Source organism: Motacilla alba, chromosome 7, assembly GCF_015832195.1.
Source record: "Motacilla alba alba isolate MOTALB_02 chromosome 7, Motacilla_alba_V1.0_pri, whole genome shotgun sequence".
Classification (NCBI taxonomy): Eukaryota; Metazoa; Chordata; class Aves; order Passeriformes; family Motacillidae; genus Motacilla; species Motacilla alba.
Window position 1 is genome coordinate 20245597 of NC_052022.1, and position 18318 is coordinate 20263914.

Sequence of the window (18318 nt, forward strand, 5' to 3'; positions counted from 1 at the left end):
GGCCAAGCTAGAGTCTCCATGTACTACAAACACAAACAGGTCAGTGCAGCTCATTATGGAGCCTGAAAAATGGCAATGAACCGTGAACAGAGCAGAAGACAGGCAGGCTTCATCGGCTCTATTGGCTCGGCTACTCGCGCACAAACAGGGCATCCACTGGCTACTACTTGTGTGGATGTAAACCTGACTGCTAACACACACTGAGCTCCCCCCATGAAAACTTAGAAAAGAATGTGCTGAAGCAGCCAGAAAATTTAAATCTTATTTTCAATTGTTTCCAATAATTGCTTCTCTTAACCTTAGAGAAAAGTAAAAAAAAGCCTCATTTTTTTCTTTAAAAATTTTATTTTCTTATCCATCCATGTTCACTGAGACAGATTTTTCACTTGTTTTTAGTACGACTTAAGCCCCTGGTGTTCTCATAATTCTCAAGCATTTAACTGCATACTACTTAAAAAAACAAGAATCAATTTCCTACACTCAATTATTTTCTTCATAAAAACATTTACAACTACTCATCAAAATATCTCAAGCCAAGACTTGTCAGCGTATAAAAATAATAGTTAAATTAATGAATAAATTTATATTCAATACTTGAGTGTATTGATACTTGACAAATTCCACGAATGGCAAACTAGCTTTAATAAACAGTATCCAAACTAGCTTGTTGCCTTTCTGAAAACTGAGGTGCCTTACCCATTTCTCTTTTCCAGGCAATCTCTCACACTCGGTATATTCTGCTTGTATTACAATAGTCTGGCTTTGAAGATATCCTCTAGTATAAAATGCTTAATTACTTCCAAGTTGGCTTGGTTCAAGAAACACTTGGGGTACAGAGGAAAACCTGGGCACTCGTTCCGAAAAATCACTGAACCACAGAATGGTTTAAGATGGAATGAACCTTAAAGATCTCCTCGTTGCAGCCCCCTGACACAGGCAGGGACACCTTCCACTAGACCAGGTTGCTCAGAACTCCATCCAACCTGACCCTGAGCACTGCTAGGGATGGGGCATCCACAACTTCTCTGGGAAGCCTCTGCCAGTGCCTCACCACCCCCACAGCAAAGTAACTGACCCAGTTAAACCCATGGAAAGTTAAATACCATTTACCAAAGCCACCTGAGATTCTCAAACACCTCCTGTTAGGTGCTAAAACTTACTATGTCTACCTAAGAGCAGGGGTGCTTTCTTCACAACTTATCAACAATACCTTTATAACCCAATTCTGCCGTCTCTTCTTTTACATTAATGGAAACAGCCACCACCACAGCTAACAGCTTGTAACGAGAAGCAGCAAACAGCCACTCAGATTGGAGAAATTACACAGAATGTGATCATCACCTACACTTACACCCCTCTGAATTATCAACAAATGCCCGATTTTTTTTTTTTCATGGTAGAAGCAAAGCACGGACAACAAAGAAAACAGGCAACATTAATGTACAGATGCTGGCTTTGCTGTTTGTTGGTTTTTTTTCCATCTTCCTCAGTCAAAACCTAGTAATGCTTCTAAATTAAGATAAACTACAAGTGTTTCAAATTTCCAACAGAGCTATTCTGCAGGGGGCAAACAGCAAATTATTTTTCAAGCCTTTCATTTTAGTAGGACATTTCACAGAACGCATTCATTGTCCCTGTCAATATATGTTGCTCATTTACTAATGTCTTCTACTCTTTGCTCACCTTTCTGTAGTGGAATTCTTTCCTACTGAGCTGATAACTTTCTTTCCAGGCTCACAGTAATGCATTTTCCTCTCAGATAGGCATACAAGTCAGCAGCCTGATGACATACTCAACTTACCATCAGCCCCAGGAACAATAAACCTACTACTCTAGTGTACTAGTACATTACCTCCAAGGCGACACACATTCTCACAAGATTGCTTCAGAATTTCCACACCCAATCATTTTAAACAAATTATAGATACTTGGAGCAGCTATCTGCAGGCAGCACACACATGACTGGCTCAACTTCCATCAAACACTGTTACCTATCAGGCTCAGAAAAACGATACAAAACCCCAAAGATCCTAGGCAATAATCAATTTCATATAAGGAGGAAGAACACTTTTAAATTATAAACACTATGCGGTCTCGTTGCTGGCCCATTGTGGGGATGAGCTCCATACTCCCAGTAAACCTTGCAGCAGTACCTATTATTTATTTTGACTTATCAGCTCCCCAAGAAGCAGAGTGGAAAGCTCATACAAGTCTAGTGCCATCAACCTGTTAACAGAGTTTTGCCCTCATACCAGTGATAAAAAGCAATCACACTTCTCAGGAACAAAAATATAAAAGTGTTAAGTTTTAAGCAGCAGCATAAGTATGGTAAAGATTTGTTGTTTAACAGGGTTGTTTTGGGTTTCTTTAGATCTGTCTGCTCAGTAATCTACTGTCCAATTTGTGCATATTTCATGCCTAATGTACATTAATATATTTTAACATTTATATGTTGCTGTTGTTCACTATTTCTGCTGTCAGCATATTTTCACTTTGAAGGATAAAATAAGGAACCACAGTTCAGAGCAGAAAGACATTTTTGTAGCACCTGATGCAGGAGAAGCTTATTCAAGTAATCCGAATGTAATACAATAATTACTTTAATGTGAGAAAGTTTAACTAGAAATAGTTACATTTTGTTTCTACTCTTATTTTAAAAGGATTACTGATTCAATTGAAAGATGAATGACAGCCGTAATAAAAAGTTGTCAATATATATAATCTTAAAATGTTCTCCTTTTCTGTTCCTTCTTATTAACCATGGTTTTGAAAAAAAATTAGTAGTAGTAGTAGTAGTAAGAGGGGTTCCCATTCTGCATTGCTCACAAGCATTCAAAACTGTAGTTTAAGCCTGAAAAAAACCATACAACATAAAACAAAAGGAAAAAAGTCCTAACAATGTTCTTTCCAATGTTATCTGCATGTGTTAAGCAAAAGACACTTTGAAAACAGGCAACTAACTAATAGAGCTAGTAGTTAGAGTCAACTAACAGGCAACTATCGAACTAGTAGAACATGAGGCCAAAAAAATAGCAGCTCTGATTTATAGCACTTGATGAAAACATGGATTTTTCCCTCACAGCCTCATGTCTGTAGTCATGTGATCATGAATATTATTCTGTTTATTTTAAAATATATTTTCAGTCCTTATGATTGCCAGTAATATTTTTGAAAGCAGATCTTTTAAGTTTAAATTCACATCCTAGCATTTTCAATGCAGTTGTCCTTTTAGAAATAGTGAAGGAGTGAGTACTAGAAGTGATCCCTGGTCCCTGAGAACTAATATTCATATGCAAAGCACAAACATGTATTCAACTCCCTTCTCTTGCTCATCTTCTTCCAGTGTTCTCAAACTCTATGTTCTGATTAGGGGAAACCTGAACTTTCTCAAATTAAAACTTGTCTAAGTAACAGACTGGGCAAAAATTCAGTATCCCTGTATACTCAAATCTGAAGCTATTAAATTGCTGTTTATTATTTCAGTTCACCAATATTGTACTATTTTCATATAGTTGCATTATGAGGCATCTGATTGCCTTACTCCCCTCAATGCCTTTGAAGAAGATGCTGCTATACTTGGCAAAATATCTGTAATTAGATTTTGAGTGGAGGATGTTTTCAAAAGCCTAAATTCAGTTCCATAAATATTTTCCAATTATCTCCAAAATAATTCTGAATACAGAAGAATCACAGACACATTTTAGCTCTATCCTTCTATCCATACCAGCATGTGCATTTAACTGAAAAAGCATCTCTGAAACTCTCCAGTCTATCAGAGAATGGCTTTCTTTGTGGTGACTCTACAACGAAGAACAGCTGGAAAATGCCTTGAAGTTGTATATTCCAATTAAAAGTGATGCAGTCCAGATCACTGTATGATGTGCCAGAGAGATAAACTACAAAGAATCCTTTTACTTTCAGTTAGACAACCTATTTTTCAGAGAAGTTTCGCAGATAATCACAGACTTCACCTTTTAAACACAGTAAAGATTATCTGCTTCAACATCAGAAAAAAACAAATAGCTTGAGCAGATTTAATACTCAGGTTTGCTTTAACCTGAATTCAGGTCAGAAGATCTGCACAGAATAGAAATAAAAATAATATTCCTTAGTACAATAGTATTAATTTTATGGAGTGGTTTTGAATATTTCACTTATGTTAAATAGCACAGTCAATACATCCCATAATCAAAGGAGCAAATCGCTTGTCAGTCTTCTATGGCTACAGACAGCAACCTGAAAAAAAATCACTTGTCTTCATCAGCTTTAGCTGTAAGCATTTAATTATTTTATGGATAATGCAGTATTGTAAGGGCTCAGCAGCAACACATTTTGCATAAAATATTCACCTAGGAAGCATTCATGAAGATGTAGGAGCACTTGGTTAGAAATACATGCTTTTTCTCTATTTCTCCACGATTAAAAACTTGTTTAAACTACACTGTCAATTGTATCAATGGGTTACTAAAACAGTCATTTTACTGCTTTTTATTCACCAAGCTGACAGCAAGTCCAGTGCAGCTGAAACATGTAGAGAGTACTGAGCATGCTGTGCAGTTTGCTAGGGTAAAGTAGGTCCCGTTTCATGTTCTTGCAATGGACCTAGTTTACAAATGTTGCAGAACACCAACTACACGTTTATGGCAGTCATTCATACAGGATTTCTGGATCTCCAAAGCTCCTGGAAAAGTGTCCCAAAGCAGCAAGAAAATAGTAGATGACATTAAAGTGATAGAAGGCTTCATGTTTCAACATATGATATGGCAGACAAAGACATTGATTAACTCAGCATACAAGTATTTCTACAAAACAGCTTCTAAAGTCTTCTTCTAAGACAGTTCTTCTGTGACACAATAATTTAATCACTGGAGAGTTGGAAGCTAAGTATTTTAAGAGACAAGTAGCAGACTGAGGCTCAAGAGGATTGTAAAAAGCTGAAGTGCTTGAGGATGGTTCAAAATCATGTCAGTAAATAAATCTAAACAGAAGCAAACCCAACTAGAGCAGCTTGCTTCCGAAAACAGAGACAGCTCTAAAATTCAACAAGCACACTTAATATCCCCCAGATAACTGAAAATTTGAGTAGATGAGAGTATTTTTTGAGAACATGTTATCTCACACAAGGCCAGTGTTGGTTCTAGTAACGGGTGTAACAGACCCATGTTGATTCTGTCCCTTGCTTTGGATGCACAGTGCAGAAACACCTCAGCAAATCCATGCTGCTTCTGGCAAGTCTTAGTGGTTTGAGATAGCTTTGGCATCAATGCAATCACATCCACAGAGCATTTCATCTGAGCTAGAAAATCTTGACTTGTGTTTGCTGTCATAACCAACATGGTTTACCCGCAGGCTGGGTACATAACATAAAAGACCTGACTTGTCTAAAAGTGAGCCTCACACCAATTGGCAGAACTTACTCCATTTCAGTGTATTTCCAATAATTTACTAAAACCTTCAACTTTAAAACTTATGTTTCTATAGTGTCCTGTTTTCACATGAAACTAAACTCCATGCCTTTCTGTTTACCTGGCATGAAAATGAAAGGGTGCAGGTCTCATTTAAAACAGCCATAAGACTGACTTGGAAAATGACTGCAGGGTTACCATATTCTGAAGAGGTCACAGATCATCATTCACATTTTTCACAGCTGTATTAATATGTATGATACAAGTCTGAAGTAAAAGTATGTAGCCCATGTTACAAACAATTAAAAACAAAAAAGCAGCAGTAAATGTGGGAACTGCAGCACAAAAAATATGTACCATGTCATCTTACTAACATAATGTTAAATACAGTAATAATTGCAATATAATCAATTTTGTAAAAAACATCCAAGAAAGCAACAGTAATTTTAAAATTTCCTCAAGAATTTCCTTGTCAAGATTTTTCAGCCTTACAAAAGAAACAGCAAGGAAGATAAAGAAAATTGGTGGGTTTTTTTCTGGTTTACAATTTCTCTTGTTTGTGTTTGTGTTTTCTTTTAGACTTCAATTATATAAAAATAACAATTCTCAGTCTAACTGAGGAATATGTATACAATCTGAAATGGCTTATTGCTCAGTTATGGAATCAGGTATTTCAAGTGTGCTCATGAGAGCTACCAAGTTCAAACCCCCATTTTGTAAGATTATTAAATAAACCATCGTTAACACGGTCACACTGATTGTAGTAGTTTGTCCAATTCCTAATGACTGCATTTACAGACTTCACCTTTATTTAAATCCTAAAACATTTTCTTTTCAAGATATTGTGCATCCGAACTGCTTAGTATCTGACTCTTCAGTTAATGATGTAATTTAACAGGCACCATAAGTCAAACAATTTGTTTCCATAAAAAGCCCTTTGCTTTTTTTTCCCAACAAGTTACAGCAATTTTCATAATAATGAAATAGTACAAACAGCAAGTGGTTACAAATCCAAGCATAGTTTGCATTTTCTTTATTGAGTGCTTTATTCTTTTGGATAGAAATAACATTTGATTCCCATTCCATTTTATTAAAATTCTTACCACTGATTTATCTAATTTTCATGAACATGAAGTTTTAAAAATAAAGCCTAGTCCTCCTTAAACTGCAACGTTAATAACAACTATTTAGCAATATCACAAAGCAGTATAGTTAGCCTCAAGACTTTGGTCTAACTACTAACTTACGTGATTAGGTAACAAAACCAAAGGCCAGATTTTCTTCCTAATTTTCCAAATGTATAATCAAGTTTTAAGTTACACTCATATTTCACTTAGGATGACATTGAACATCACTGTATTTATCTACTGCTTCAGGAAAACAAAAAATCTTGATTCAAGAAGACAGAGAAAAACATGTTTTGTCTCTGTGTACTTCTTAGGCTTGAATTGAGAGAGGAAAAAAAGTTCTACTCATGCGGAGTCTCAGAAAAACAGTACAGTACTGCACAAAATTCATTTCTATGCACCTGTGGTCATGAACCACTATTACGACAGACACTATTATAATCAGTTTCTTAAAACTGTTTTTCTTTTATATATTCTTACCAAATGTTACTTCTCCATTGCCATTCCTGTCAAATAACTGAAAAGCAACAATGAATATTGCATCTGGAGTACACAAAACAGACTCAAATGCCAAAAATTCTTGGAAGGAAATTAACCTAGAAAGGAAAACAGAAAAGTTATAAAGACTTTTTTAATTGTTCACAATACCAATGACAATTTACATTTGATACTCTAGAAAACAGTGTGATCCAAATATTAAATAAAATTCTAACTTAAGATAATTTAACACTCTAGAGACTGAAAAGTATCTTATATTTAAGTAGCTAACATTTATGCAACTTAGTTTCTTCCTCTATGAAGCAACTGAATTCTCCCTGAACACCTACAAGTTATTACTTTTTAATTATAAATGTAAGCAGCACCTGAAAATTGAGACATAAAAACACTACAAAAATCCTAACAACATGAAATTTACAGGCCTGTCATTCTTTTATTACATATGCATTTCCACTAAGAAAAGATACTGTAGTGCGAGTACAGGAATACACTATAAAACATACATTTTCTTAAAACAAAACATAACATTCATAAAAAACAAACAGGTTCAGAAAAAGTTACACTTCACTATGCATATGGAAAGAATACTACTCTCCAAAAATAACATGAACAGCCAAGTCATGAACTCAGGGCCAAACACAAAACATGGGGGCTCAAGGGCAGACATGACAAGGCAGGGAAGGATGTGAGTGTAGCAGATCACAAGATTCTGAGGCGTGTATGCAACAGTCACTGTGCACAACTCAGGCTGCACGGGTAAATCCAAGTCCTTGTGGTCACCACAGACAAACTCAGACTTGAATGTACACACAGATATCTTACTAGGATAATAAGAAGTAACTTTTCTAGAGGAACTCTGCTTATTCTGACTAACATAAAACAATTCTTCAGAAGACATCCTAATGCTGTATGTATGAACTGCTGCAGAAGGCTAAACCTGAAGTTAAGCATAGATAAAGGATAATGCTGGCACCAGAAAATGGGATAAATGAAGGGATACATATTTTAGCATTAAATAATCAATGGAAGTAATAATTTCAATTACATCTTTTATATTTAACAAAAAATTAACTATATATCAGTAAATATATAAATGTTGTTAAAAAATGTTGTTAAAGCAGAGAATATAACTGTTTCCTAGAAATTTTCCTAGAAAATTTATATAATTGATCTCAACTTAGTACTCATCATATGAGATCATTAGCTCATAGTGATTACTTCAAACATTACTGCTTACTGCTAAAGAGACAAGTATAAAGTCTGTTCCCTACAGGAAAAAAAAAGAGAAGAAAAACTGTAATATTCACATTATTCACTATATAGATATTCACTATATCTAGTCTTTGTCTAAGTACACATGAAGCAGAATTGAGATACTTTAAAAAGGTTACATATGTTAACATTCTTGTATATATGCACTGCACAAGAAAGACAGGAAGAAACCTAGTGACTTTGAAAATAATTAAGATAATGAAAATACAAAATTAGCATATTTACCACATTTTAGCCAGAAAAATCACAGATATGAGAATGGCTCTTCACATGTAAAGTCAATTTCATCCAAAGGATGATCTTGATAAATAAAGGGTTAGTATGAAAAAAAACAAATGTTCCTTAAAAATAATTGTAAATACTATCATTTCAAAATATATCTCACATGCATGCATAAAGCTGACACACAAATTAACTTTTAACCAGGAAGCTTTATAACTGACAAAATCAAGTGCTGATCTCTGCAGAAAGCACTTGTAGAAGCCTGAACCTGAAAGAAGACATCTTCAGCAGTCTCACTGTAACAGTGCCTATAGCAAGAGGAGACGGGCACCTTCAATTTCCTTCCCACATATGCAACTTGCAATGCCTAAGAGCAGGGATAGCCTCTGTGATCCTCCATTAGCCACTAGGGCAGAGATAACAGGAGCTGGATTAAACAGAATGATGAAGCTTCCCACCCAATCACTACTCAAGTATTATCCAGTGAAGCCACTGCATCACAGAGTCCATAACAATATCAAATCACTCACCTTTCATTTTATCTGTAACATTTAAAAAAAATTTCTTTTCCTCTGATTTCTTCTGTACTGCTACCCTTCAAAAGCACACAAAGTAACCCTTGTGTTTGTAATTCTTCTCTTTCCTTTCTTCCTACTGCAAGTCTTTCCTAATTCTCCCCTGTACAACACAGCTTTTTAGACATTATGTATAGCTCTGTTGTGACTCTCCATTAGGTGAAATATCAACTCTTTCTTGGGGACTTAACTTAAGAACACATTTCCAGATTTAAGAATGATGCACTGATAAAAACAGCTCCCAGAAACAAGCAGTTAAAAGGAAGAATTTTGAATTACTACTGTGAAATTCTGTAGGTTTGAAGGGGGATCAAAATATTTTAGCTGGTTTTGGCACATACATATATGTAAGTATATTCTTCATATATAATAATATACATAATACCCCTCTTCAGAGAGGGTATTTATCCTATCCTAAAAGCAGTGCCTGCAGTCTGGAGACACAGGAGTGCTTTCAGCATCAGTGAAATCCTACTGTACTAAATAGCTAACAGGCAAGTTTAAAGCAAATTCTAATTTAGAGGACATCACATAAATTTCTGAGAACATGCACTTTTAACAATGAGGAATAAACATTTTGCAAATGAACAGTCAGCTGTTTTAAGAACTACCTTAACGAGCTCCACTAAAGCAAACCAGTCTTGTACAGCAGTAATAGGAGAAAGCAATATGCTCTGGAACAGTTAAGTAAGGATCAAGTTACCATGAGAAAAAAAGTAAAACAACTTTTTTCAAAAGCATGCCTAGAGAGAGCCAGTTCCAAATGTGCTGTTTCTGTAAAGTGCCAAACTTAAACCTAAAAGAAATAAAAAAATATTAACAATGGAAGCAACCATCAACACTCTCGAGTATTTATTTCAAGGGCAAGCAAGGCTAAGAGAATATGATAGCAGATATAGGAATGAAATTTTGTAACAGAACCCAAAGCTTCTCAATGACTTGCTACATGACATTGGGCTGTCATTTAATGTAAACAGAACAGGACTACAGCCATGTCCTTGGACCTCATAAAGCAAGTCCTTGAAAGATGCAATGCATCCCGGAATTCAGTTTAAGACTACAATAGTTATTCGTGCTATTAGAGTCTGGATTTTGATCTATTATAGCTCATTACAAATGAAAGAGTGTGAATGTAAAAAAAAACCTGTATGGGGCTGTAACAAATTCTTCACACAAAATATAGATTGAATATAGATTAAAACCTTTAGAAAAAAAGTTTCAGACAAGTATTCAAACAGATAAACATTGTACACTTTGAACTATATAGCAGTGCAAAATAAAAATCCCACTCTTCCCATAAGGAAGGTGGTAAAGCACACTTACCCATACTTGATTATCTCACTTCAAATATTACCCAAACCAACAAAAATTCTTATTCACAGGAAAAGTAACAAAAAGCAAAACCTAGAAGTTCTGTTCTAGCATTAAAACAAACTGGTTTCCTACTGTAAGAAAGACCCTAAAAGACATTTTCTGAAGAACTGCATACCACAAAAGATAACCAACAGCTTTCAGAGAAACAATACGCTAAGCATGTTGGTTTACTTTATCAAATCAACTACTTTGAACAGGTACACACAAAATTATCTTTTCAACCCATAATAAAGCAACAAACTGGAGCCATGTATTGGAAACAGAGACAGGTTGCTACCATTTATCAAATATATGTATAATCAAATATATTATCGAAGTGCTGCAGCCTTATGAAAAGAAAAATCACAGAGCATTACATCAAACAGGAAATTCTGTATTTGTCACTTAGGGTAAAGAAGTATACAGCACAATTTCATTTCCATTGCACAGATACTGTGCAAGCTGCTCAGGATACTAAGCAAACTAATAAAATGTTCTATAGCAGAATAAATGAAAACAAAGTTTAAGTAACCAAGGAAGTGAAGGAACTTTCAATTTAAAATAAGTTATATTTACATATTTACAAATGTATAGTCTACTATTTTAACAGCATTTTCTTCTCAACAAAATAACCATTCACTTCTGCATCCCTGACCTCTTCTCTGACCCATCTTAACCTTCTCACTTTACGTTAACAATGTCTGGGCCTCCTACTACAATCTAAGGCCAAGCCCAGAAGCCTGGTTATATACAGCAAAAGAAAAGGCTCCTTGGAAGACAAATGAGTTAGAGGGCACTACCTCAGCAGAGCAGGCATTTTGTAAAGTGGCTTCAGGGAACTAAAAGCAAGCAGGAGCATCTGTAAGCTCGAAAAGCTTTATGTGGCGTGACCTGATCTTCATTAGGCAAACAACTTCTCCCTTCATAAAGTCACTAGTGTCTCTCTTTTCTAATAGTCAGCCTTTTAAAAAGACTTCAGTGGTTGGATTCTAATTGCACACTACAGAAATAAGAAAGCTCCTCCATATTTTTGTGTTTAATTACAGGTACTGAAGACACTACACAGTACCTGATGATGCACACAGACATACAGAAAAGAACTTTTCTAAGGCAACTGTACTACACTTAACTTACCTGCTGTTCAACTTCCTCAGCTTTTGTAGAATTTAACAAAATATCATCAAAATAAATCTCAGCTTAAAAAAAATCTATGTTAAACACCGTAATTTTTTCTCAGTTTTCACAAATTTATAGTCTATTGTACTTGTGAAAAAATCTTCTCATTTAAATAAGTACAAAGTGTAATAAAATCAATAATGTATTTTAGAAGATGAAGTTATCAAACTCATGCACTCACACATTCAACAATGCAAGTTTCAAATGGAAAACAAAATTCTCACCCATCCTTAGTTTGATCTGCCACTCCAGCCAACAGCTGCACTGTTTTAGGGTTGTGATGTGGATCCGTATGAAGTCCTAGGTATTTCTGCACAAAATCCTCTGGGGTCATGTAATGCTCACCATCTTTCTCAACGCTCGCATACTAGAGTAAAAATAAAATAACAAAGCCACACAAAAATTATTCCATTTAGATGCTTATTATCGGTGAACCAGTATCTTCTAACTAAAAGAAAAGCATGTATTTCAGAAACTGTCAGGTAATTGTGAAAACTTATAAAAATTACAACCATGGCAGAGCATTCCATTTGCAGCTACACTGAAAACACAGCACATAAATTTTCTTACAATTTCTAGCAGCAGATATCTCTTGAATAATTGTTCCTGATCTTTACTATAATTATATTTTAAAACATAAATTATTTCTTCTCTTTTGGTGAGAAATAAATGTTCAGATTCATTTTTATCCTGAAAGTAATGCTTTTAAGGAAAAATTCACACCCACAGATAGTGCTTGCTTCAGCATCTCGTGTATCTCTTCCAAAATATCAGCCAAGCACATCACCTCATCACTTTTTACTCTTCCACCCTACAGCTGCGATGACAGCTGTTTGCAAGACTGCACTGTAAACCCCACTACTGAATCCATGGAGAATTAAAACAGAGTATTTCCACTAAAACAGGAACACAAAGCAGAGGACAGGAATCCCCTAATAATTGAGCACTGCTGCCAATATGACAGCACAAGGAAACTGTAGATTCCTTCTATCAACTGCAAGGTTCTCTTCTCAGCCATATACACAAGTGACGGAAAAACGCCCTACGAAGCACGATTCTGCTGCAAGACATGAAATCCAAAGAACGTGTCACGTATGAAGGCCCATCAAACATGCAGAGTATGGAGCATATCTTCAAGAATCACCAAAGCCAGCTGAGAGAAGAGTGCATATCGAAGACAGTCAAAATGTAAACACCACCTTTTTTTCTCCAGACACCAATTTCTCTGAGTTTATCATAAATAATAATTTATAATAATACCTTCCATAACAAAAACTGTTTGGGGAAAGTTTTGTTAAAAAATATTGAGACAAAAATAATAACTGACAGATACATTGAGCTCCATATGAGAAGGTCATGGCATTTTGGAAGAGTTTGGCAGAAAGTCAATAAATTAAGGCCTGACAAAGTAGCTGAGTATGTAAATACATTAGTCCTATGTTTGCACCATATAACTTAAATCAAGAATCTTCTAGCCCAAAATAGGCAATTTGAAATTATAGTCCAATTTGAATATAAAACATAACACATCAATTAAATCCTTGTTTTTCTCAGTCTTGAACTCTGTTACTTTATAACACAAACTTCTTAGAATACATTTGTAGATTGCCTCAGGTAAGCAGTTGATGAATTCCCATGAGACTTTTTTTTAAAACATCCTCACATAAGACAAACATACAAACCCCCTACTCTAGTTTACAAGCTAGTGCTACGCATCACCACTCTTTCAGAAACAATGCTTTGGAAATCTCTTTGTTTCCATCTCCACCTTGCTTGAACAGGTTACACTTGAATTCAACAGGCAGGGAATAATCCAACAATATTTTCCAAAGGCTGTGTCTTGTCTAAGAAAAAAAAATGAAGGTTCACTAAGAAATCTGGTAACGTTTTTCCACCTAACTCTTTTATCCTTCTGTGATAATTTGTTAGCAAATTTGTTCTTTTACGGTTGTTACTGAAGCCTGTGGTTAGCAAACACCTAAGAGGTAACTTATTTGATGGTGCACAGACATAAAATTTCAACGCCTGCATTTCATAGTTACAGGATTAAGAGAAACAGCACATATTTTTAATGCAAATCAAACTTGATCTTTTTAACAGATTAAAACAGTTAGAAGAAGCAGATAGCACACTTCAGAAATTCTGAAGAGAAAGGTACAAGGTAAACTGCATGGCCAGAGGGCACAAATCACACTGGAAGACATGCATGAACAGAAGGAAATCTAAGCAGACTCTCTGTGATTAAGGTGGATGGTGACGAGGCCTAGAGCTCACATCTTCCCTTCTAACCATTTCCAAGGGAAGCCAAATTTAGGAAGGAATGCACGACCTTTAGCTGAAGTTCACAGAAGAGACCAGCACTCTCAGCAAGGAGTACAACATATCTGACCCTTAAACACTTGCAATGTTTCATAACACGACTTTCTAAAACTTAGAACTTAAAAAAGAATGATTCTCATTTGTTTTAAAGCCTGCAACTAAGTTTGATTTCTAAGCACCAAAGCACTCCCCAATTTCAAACTCAACAAAATGCAGAAGAAATAGAAACTCTTCTTCCTATGCTTTTTTTTTTACTGCAAAATCTCAGATACTCAAAAAAAGAGAGGAGAGCTTAATATTTTTCATTCCTCAGAGTATCAAACAATCCACAACTTAATTAGCATGTCTCGTTGAAGAAAACAAGACAGATATGGGGAAGAGCAAAAAGCCATTTTTCTAAGCATACTGTCTGCTTTTTAGGTCAATAAAACATCCACTGTCAGGAAGAAAATTTCAACAGCCAGTGGTACAATGTTCTTCCTCTCTGGTGTTGTCTGTATGACCACTATCAAGAACTTCAATTGCTTATTTCCAGAAGCAAGAACTTCTACTGACTGGATGTCAAGAATCATAAGGAGTTCAAATTTACAAGTGAATAATGTTTTAACACCTCATTCCACTTTTCTTCATTCAAATGTGCGAAAGCATTTTGGGAAAATTTGGAAAAAGATGTTCTAGAATCACATTTTTATACTGTATTAATATATATTTTGAAAGATAATATTTCTATATTGCTAATTTTATGAACATTCTCTAGTGTAATCTTTACCTACAAAAGCTGAATGCCATGTCAATCAAAAATGAACCTGTGTTAGAGTACCTTTTACTAGAGACTAAATGCTGAGCTTCCACAGCTTGATGCCAGCATTCTAAGTGTTTGCACTCCAGCAATGTCATAGTGTAACCCAGTATGCAAAAGAAAAGGCCACCAAAATTATGGCTGGTATATAACTCCTCTCTCTCAGGCAAAAAGCTCTCTCTCCTTATCATATATGGAAATTCCTAGATGGTATAGCAGAACCAGAAGATACACATAAATAGTTAAATAATAGACTTTATTATTTACAACATAACCTCTAATTTTATACTCCTAATTTTTTTAAATAGAGAGAAGCTTCATGAATATACTGTATAACACTCAACAGTAGGGGAAAAAACTTATTTTAGTCATTTTGAAATATTGGTGGCCCTATTATGGACCTAAAACACAGTTCTTGTTCTTTTTATTATTCCATATGACTGATTCAAATCTTATCATCAAAGTTTTAGGATTGACTGGATTTTCCTTTCTGATCATGCTTTACTGAAACTAAGGGAGTGGAGAAACCTTCATACTATTATTTATATATGCTAATTCTAAGGCCTTGCAAAGGATAATATTACAAAATATATAAATCTTGAGAAATAAATTTGAAGTTCTAAAAACATTGCCAGTGGTCCAACCACTTGTACGAACACATATAGACCCCAAGGACAAAGCATATAGTCATGGAAGAGGATTTTTTGGTGGATTTTGCAAAAGTGTATTAAAAAAAAAAAAAAAAAACAAACCAAAAACCAAACCCAGTACTTCATCAGAAAGTAGAAAATTAGAAAATAGTTCAGGAACTTATTTAATATTATAATTTGGAAATGGTATCACCCTCTGTGCCAGCAGCAGTTTCTCCTCAATGCCTGACACCCCCATCAATACACTATGCCTGCAAAGTGAACTTCTAAGTGTCCCACCACCACGACACCAGTTTGATGCCATGGCAAACTGCTGAAAGGGCAAAACACAGAAGTCTGACACTCGAACAACATTAGATCTTTTTACCTGCAAAAAAATATTTCGTAGTTCAGCAGGATCCGCTCTTTTGGTTGAATGCACCTGTAAACACAAGCAAATTAATGCTTCGCTTAGCCGGGCTGCTGTCAGAGCGCGGATAAAACCCGCCGCGCCGGCCACGGGCGGCTACACGGGGTCCCCTGCCAGACCCGCAGGCCCAAGCTCAGCCATGACCGCGCCGCGGGACGGCGCAGGGCTCCGCGCCGGTGACAGCTCTCCGCGCCGGGCTGTCTGCGAGCGGCGCGGCGCCCCGGCCCCACAGGACGACCACCGCCGCCGCCCCGGAGACCCCGGCCCGCGCCCCCCGGGGGCACTTCGGCGGGCGGAGCCAGCGCGGGCTGTGCCGCCGCTCCCCCGGGGCCGCCCCGCCATCACCGCCCCCGCCGGCGCCGCTCCCCGGCCCCCGCGGGAATCCCGCCGCAGCGGCGGCGGCGGCCGCCTCCTCCCGCCTGCCCCCGGCCCCGCGCGGGTTCCGCCCGGCTCCTCCCGCCACCGGCGGCGGAGCGGGAGAGTCACCTTGACCGCCATGCTGCACCCGCCGGGAAGGAGGAGCCAGCCAGGCAGCCAGCCAGCCGCGCCGCCGCAGCAGCCGCCGCCTCAGCGCAGCGCCGTGGGGCGAGCGCCCTGCCCTGCCCCGCCCCGCCCCGCCCCGCCCCGCCCCGCCCCGCCGGGCGCGGGCCGCGTCTGCCCCGCCACGGCGGCGGCACGGTGCGCGTCCTGGGCACACCCAGGGGCTGCCGGTAGCACCTCCACAGTGCGAAACGGAGCCTCTCTAAATGCTGCTGAATCTCATTTCTGGCGTAACAGGTGCAGCCGTAGCCCTGAGGCTCAGCAGAGGTGTGTGTACCTGTTGGTTTCAAGGGCCGAAACTGTGCAGAAACTGAGGTTCTGGCAGCTTGGCTGCAAATCGGTTGTAGCTCCGTATTTCAAAGATAAATCCAGAGGCCCAAAATCTGGCTGGAATTCAGTAACTTCTGACAGGGTCTTAAAATCTTTTATCAGCAGAGCACAATATATTCTTTATACTTCAAAATGAAAGGCATGCAGGCCAAAGGTGTAAGAAAGGGAAGGTTTACACTTCATTCCAGCAGTTTAATCACAGTGCTGATAAAACCTGACTTAAATAATATTGCGTATTTTGTCTTGCTGTGCTATTCAAGGGCCCAACAAAGTGTCTTTTATTAGATGCCACTGGAAAACACAAAAAGGGCAGATTCTGGTACTCCTCAAATAACATAGTGAGATATTAAACTAAAATACTGTAACTGGTCGCTTATAATGGTGGTTATGAAACAATGACTCAAGTTTAAAACAATTTTTCTCTGGTAAACAACATCTTTTAGTTACGTGTCAACAAAAACTTCCTGTATATAACTTAGAGCTCATATACTACATAGATGTCTATGTCCCAGCTGACAGCAGGAACAGTTTTGCTAGAAATCAACCCTAGCCAGGAGCCAAGACCCACACAGTCACTCACTTGTTCCCCCACCAGCAGCACTGGTGAGAGAATTGGAAGGATAAAAAGTCTCGTGTGTTGAGATACAAACAGATTAATAGGAAAAGCAAAAGCCACACATACAAGCAAACAAAAAAAGGAATTAATTCACTGCTTCCCATGGGTAGGAAGGTGTTCAGCCATCTGCAGGACAGCAGGGCTTCATCACCTGTAGTAGTTACCTGGGAAGATAAACATCGTCATCCCATACATCGCCTCCCTTCTTCCTTCTCCTCACCTTATATACTGAGCATGCTGCCATCTGGTCAAAAATATCCCTTTGTCACTTGGGGACACCTGTCCCAGCTGTGTCTCTTCCCAACCTTTCATTCAGCCCCAATATCCTTACCAGCGTGGCAGTACAAAAAGCAGCAAATGCCTTGGCTCTATGAAACACCTGTTCAGCAATAACAAAAATAATCTGTGTTATCCACGCTGTGTTCAGCACAAATCACAGAATCACAGAATAAGCTGAGTTGGAAGGGACGCTCAAAGATCGAACTCGCTACCCCCACACAAGCCACTGTGAAAAGTAATTCTACCCCAGGCCAAACCAACGAGTACCAATGTGCATCAAAAGCCAGGCCTTTGAAAGAAAACAGCAGAAATCCCCACGGTCCTTCCCGCAGTAGCTGCAGCAAGCGATTCAGCATAGAGCGTTTTATTTTTTCACTAATGACAAAGCTCCGGTTATTTGCTCGGCCAAAGCGGAACTGCAGCAATGAGCAAGGCGGTCTGTGCGAGAAGAAGGAGCGGAGGCGGCCCCTCGCAAGGCGGCTGCCGAGCCAGGGGAGCGCTGGCTCCGTCCCGCGCTCGGGGCCGCACACGGCGGCCGGCACCGCGCCAGCGACGCCAGCGGCGCGCGCGTGAGGGATGCGAGCACCACTGCGCACGCGCGCCGCCCAGGCCCGCGTTCCTGGGGGGCGGGGCGGGGCCGGTCACGCGAACCAGCGCGAGGCTCGAGGCGGCGCCGGGTGTGCGCGCGGGCTGCGCGCGCCGCACGGGGCAGCCATTGGCTCCCCGCCGCCTTTCGGCGGGCGGAAGC

The 18318-nt window shown here is 38.4% G+C and overlaps 1 protein-coding gene across 1 annotated transcript in view; it reads right to left on the bottom strand.

The window, feature by feature from the left end:
• The window catches only part of SLC25A12 (solute carrier family 25 member 12), a 45155-nt gene extending 28760 nt beyond the window's left edge, over positions 1–16395 (bottom strand). The window contains exons 1-4 of the mRNA XM_038141756.1: positions 16292–16395; positions 15764–15817; positions 11853–11995; positions 7013–7128 (exon numbers count right to left, since the gene is read on the bottom strand). Of these exons, the coding sequence (XP_037997684.1) occupies positions 7013–7128; positions 11853–11995; positions 15764–15817; positions 16292–16303 (325 nt within the window). The 5' untranslated portion in view covers positions 16304–16395. The remainder of the gene's footprint in view (positions 1–7012; positions 7129–11852; positions 11996–15763; positions 15818–16291) is intronic.
• Between the last annotated feature and the right edge of the window lie 1923 nt (positions 16396–18318).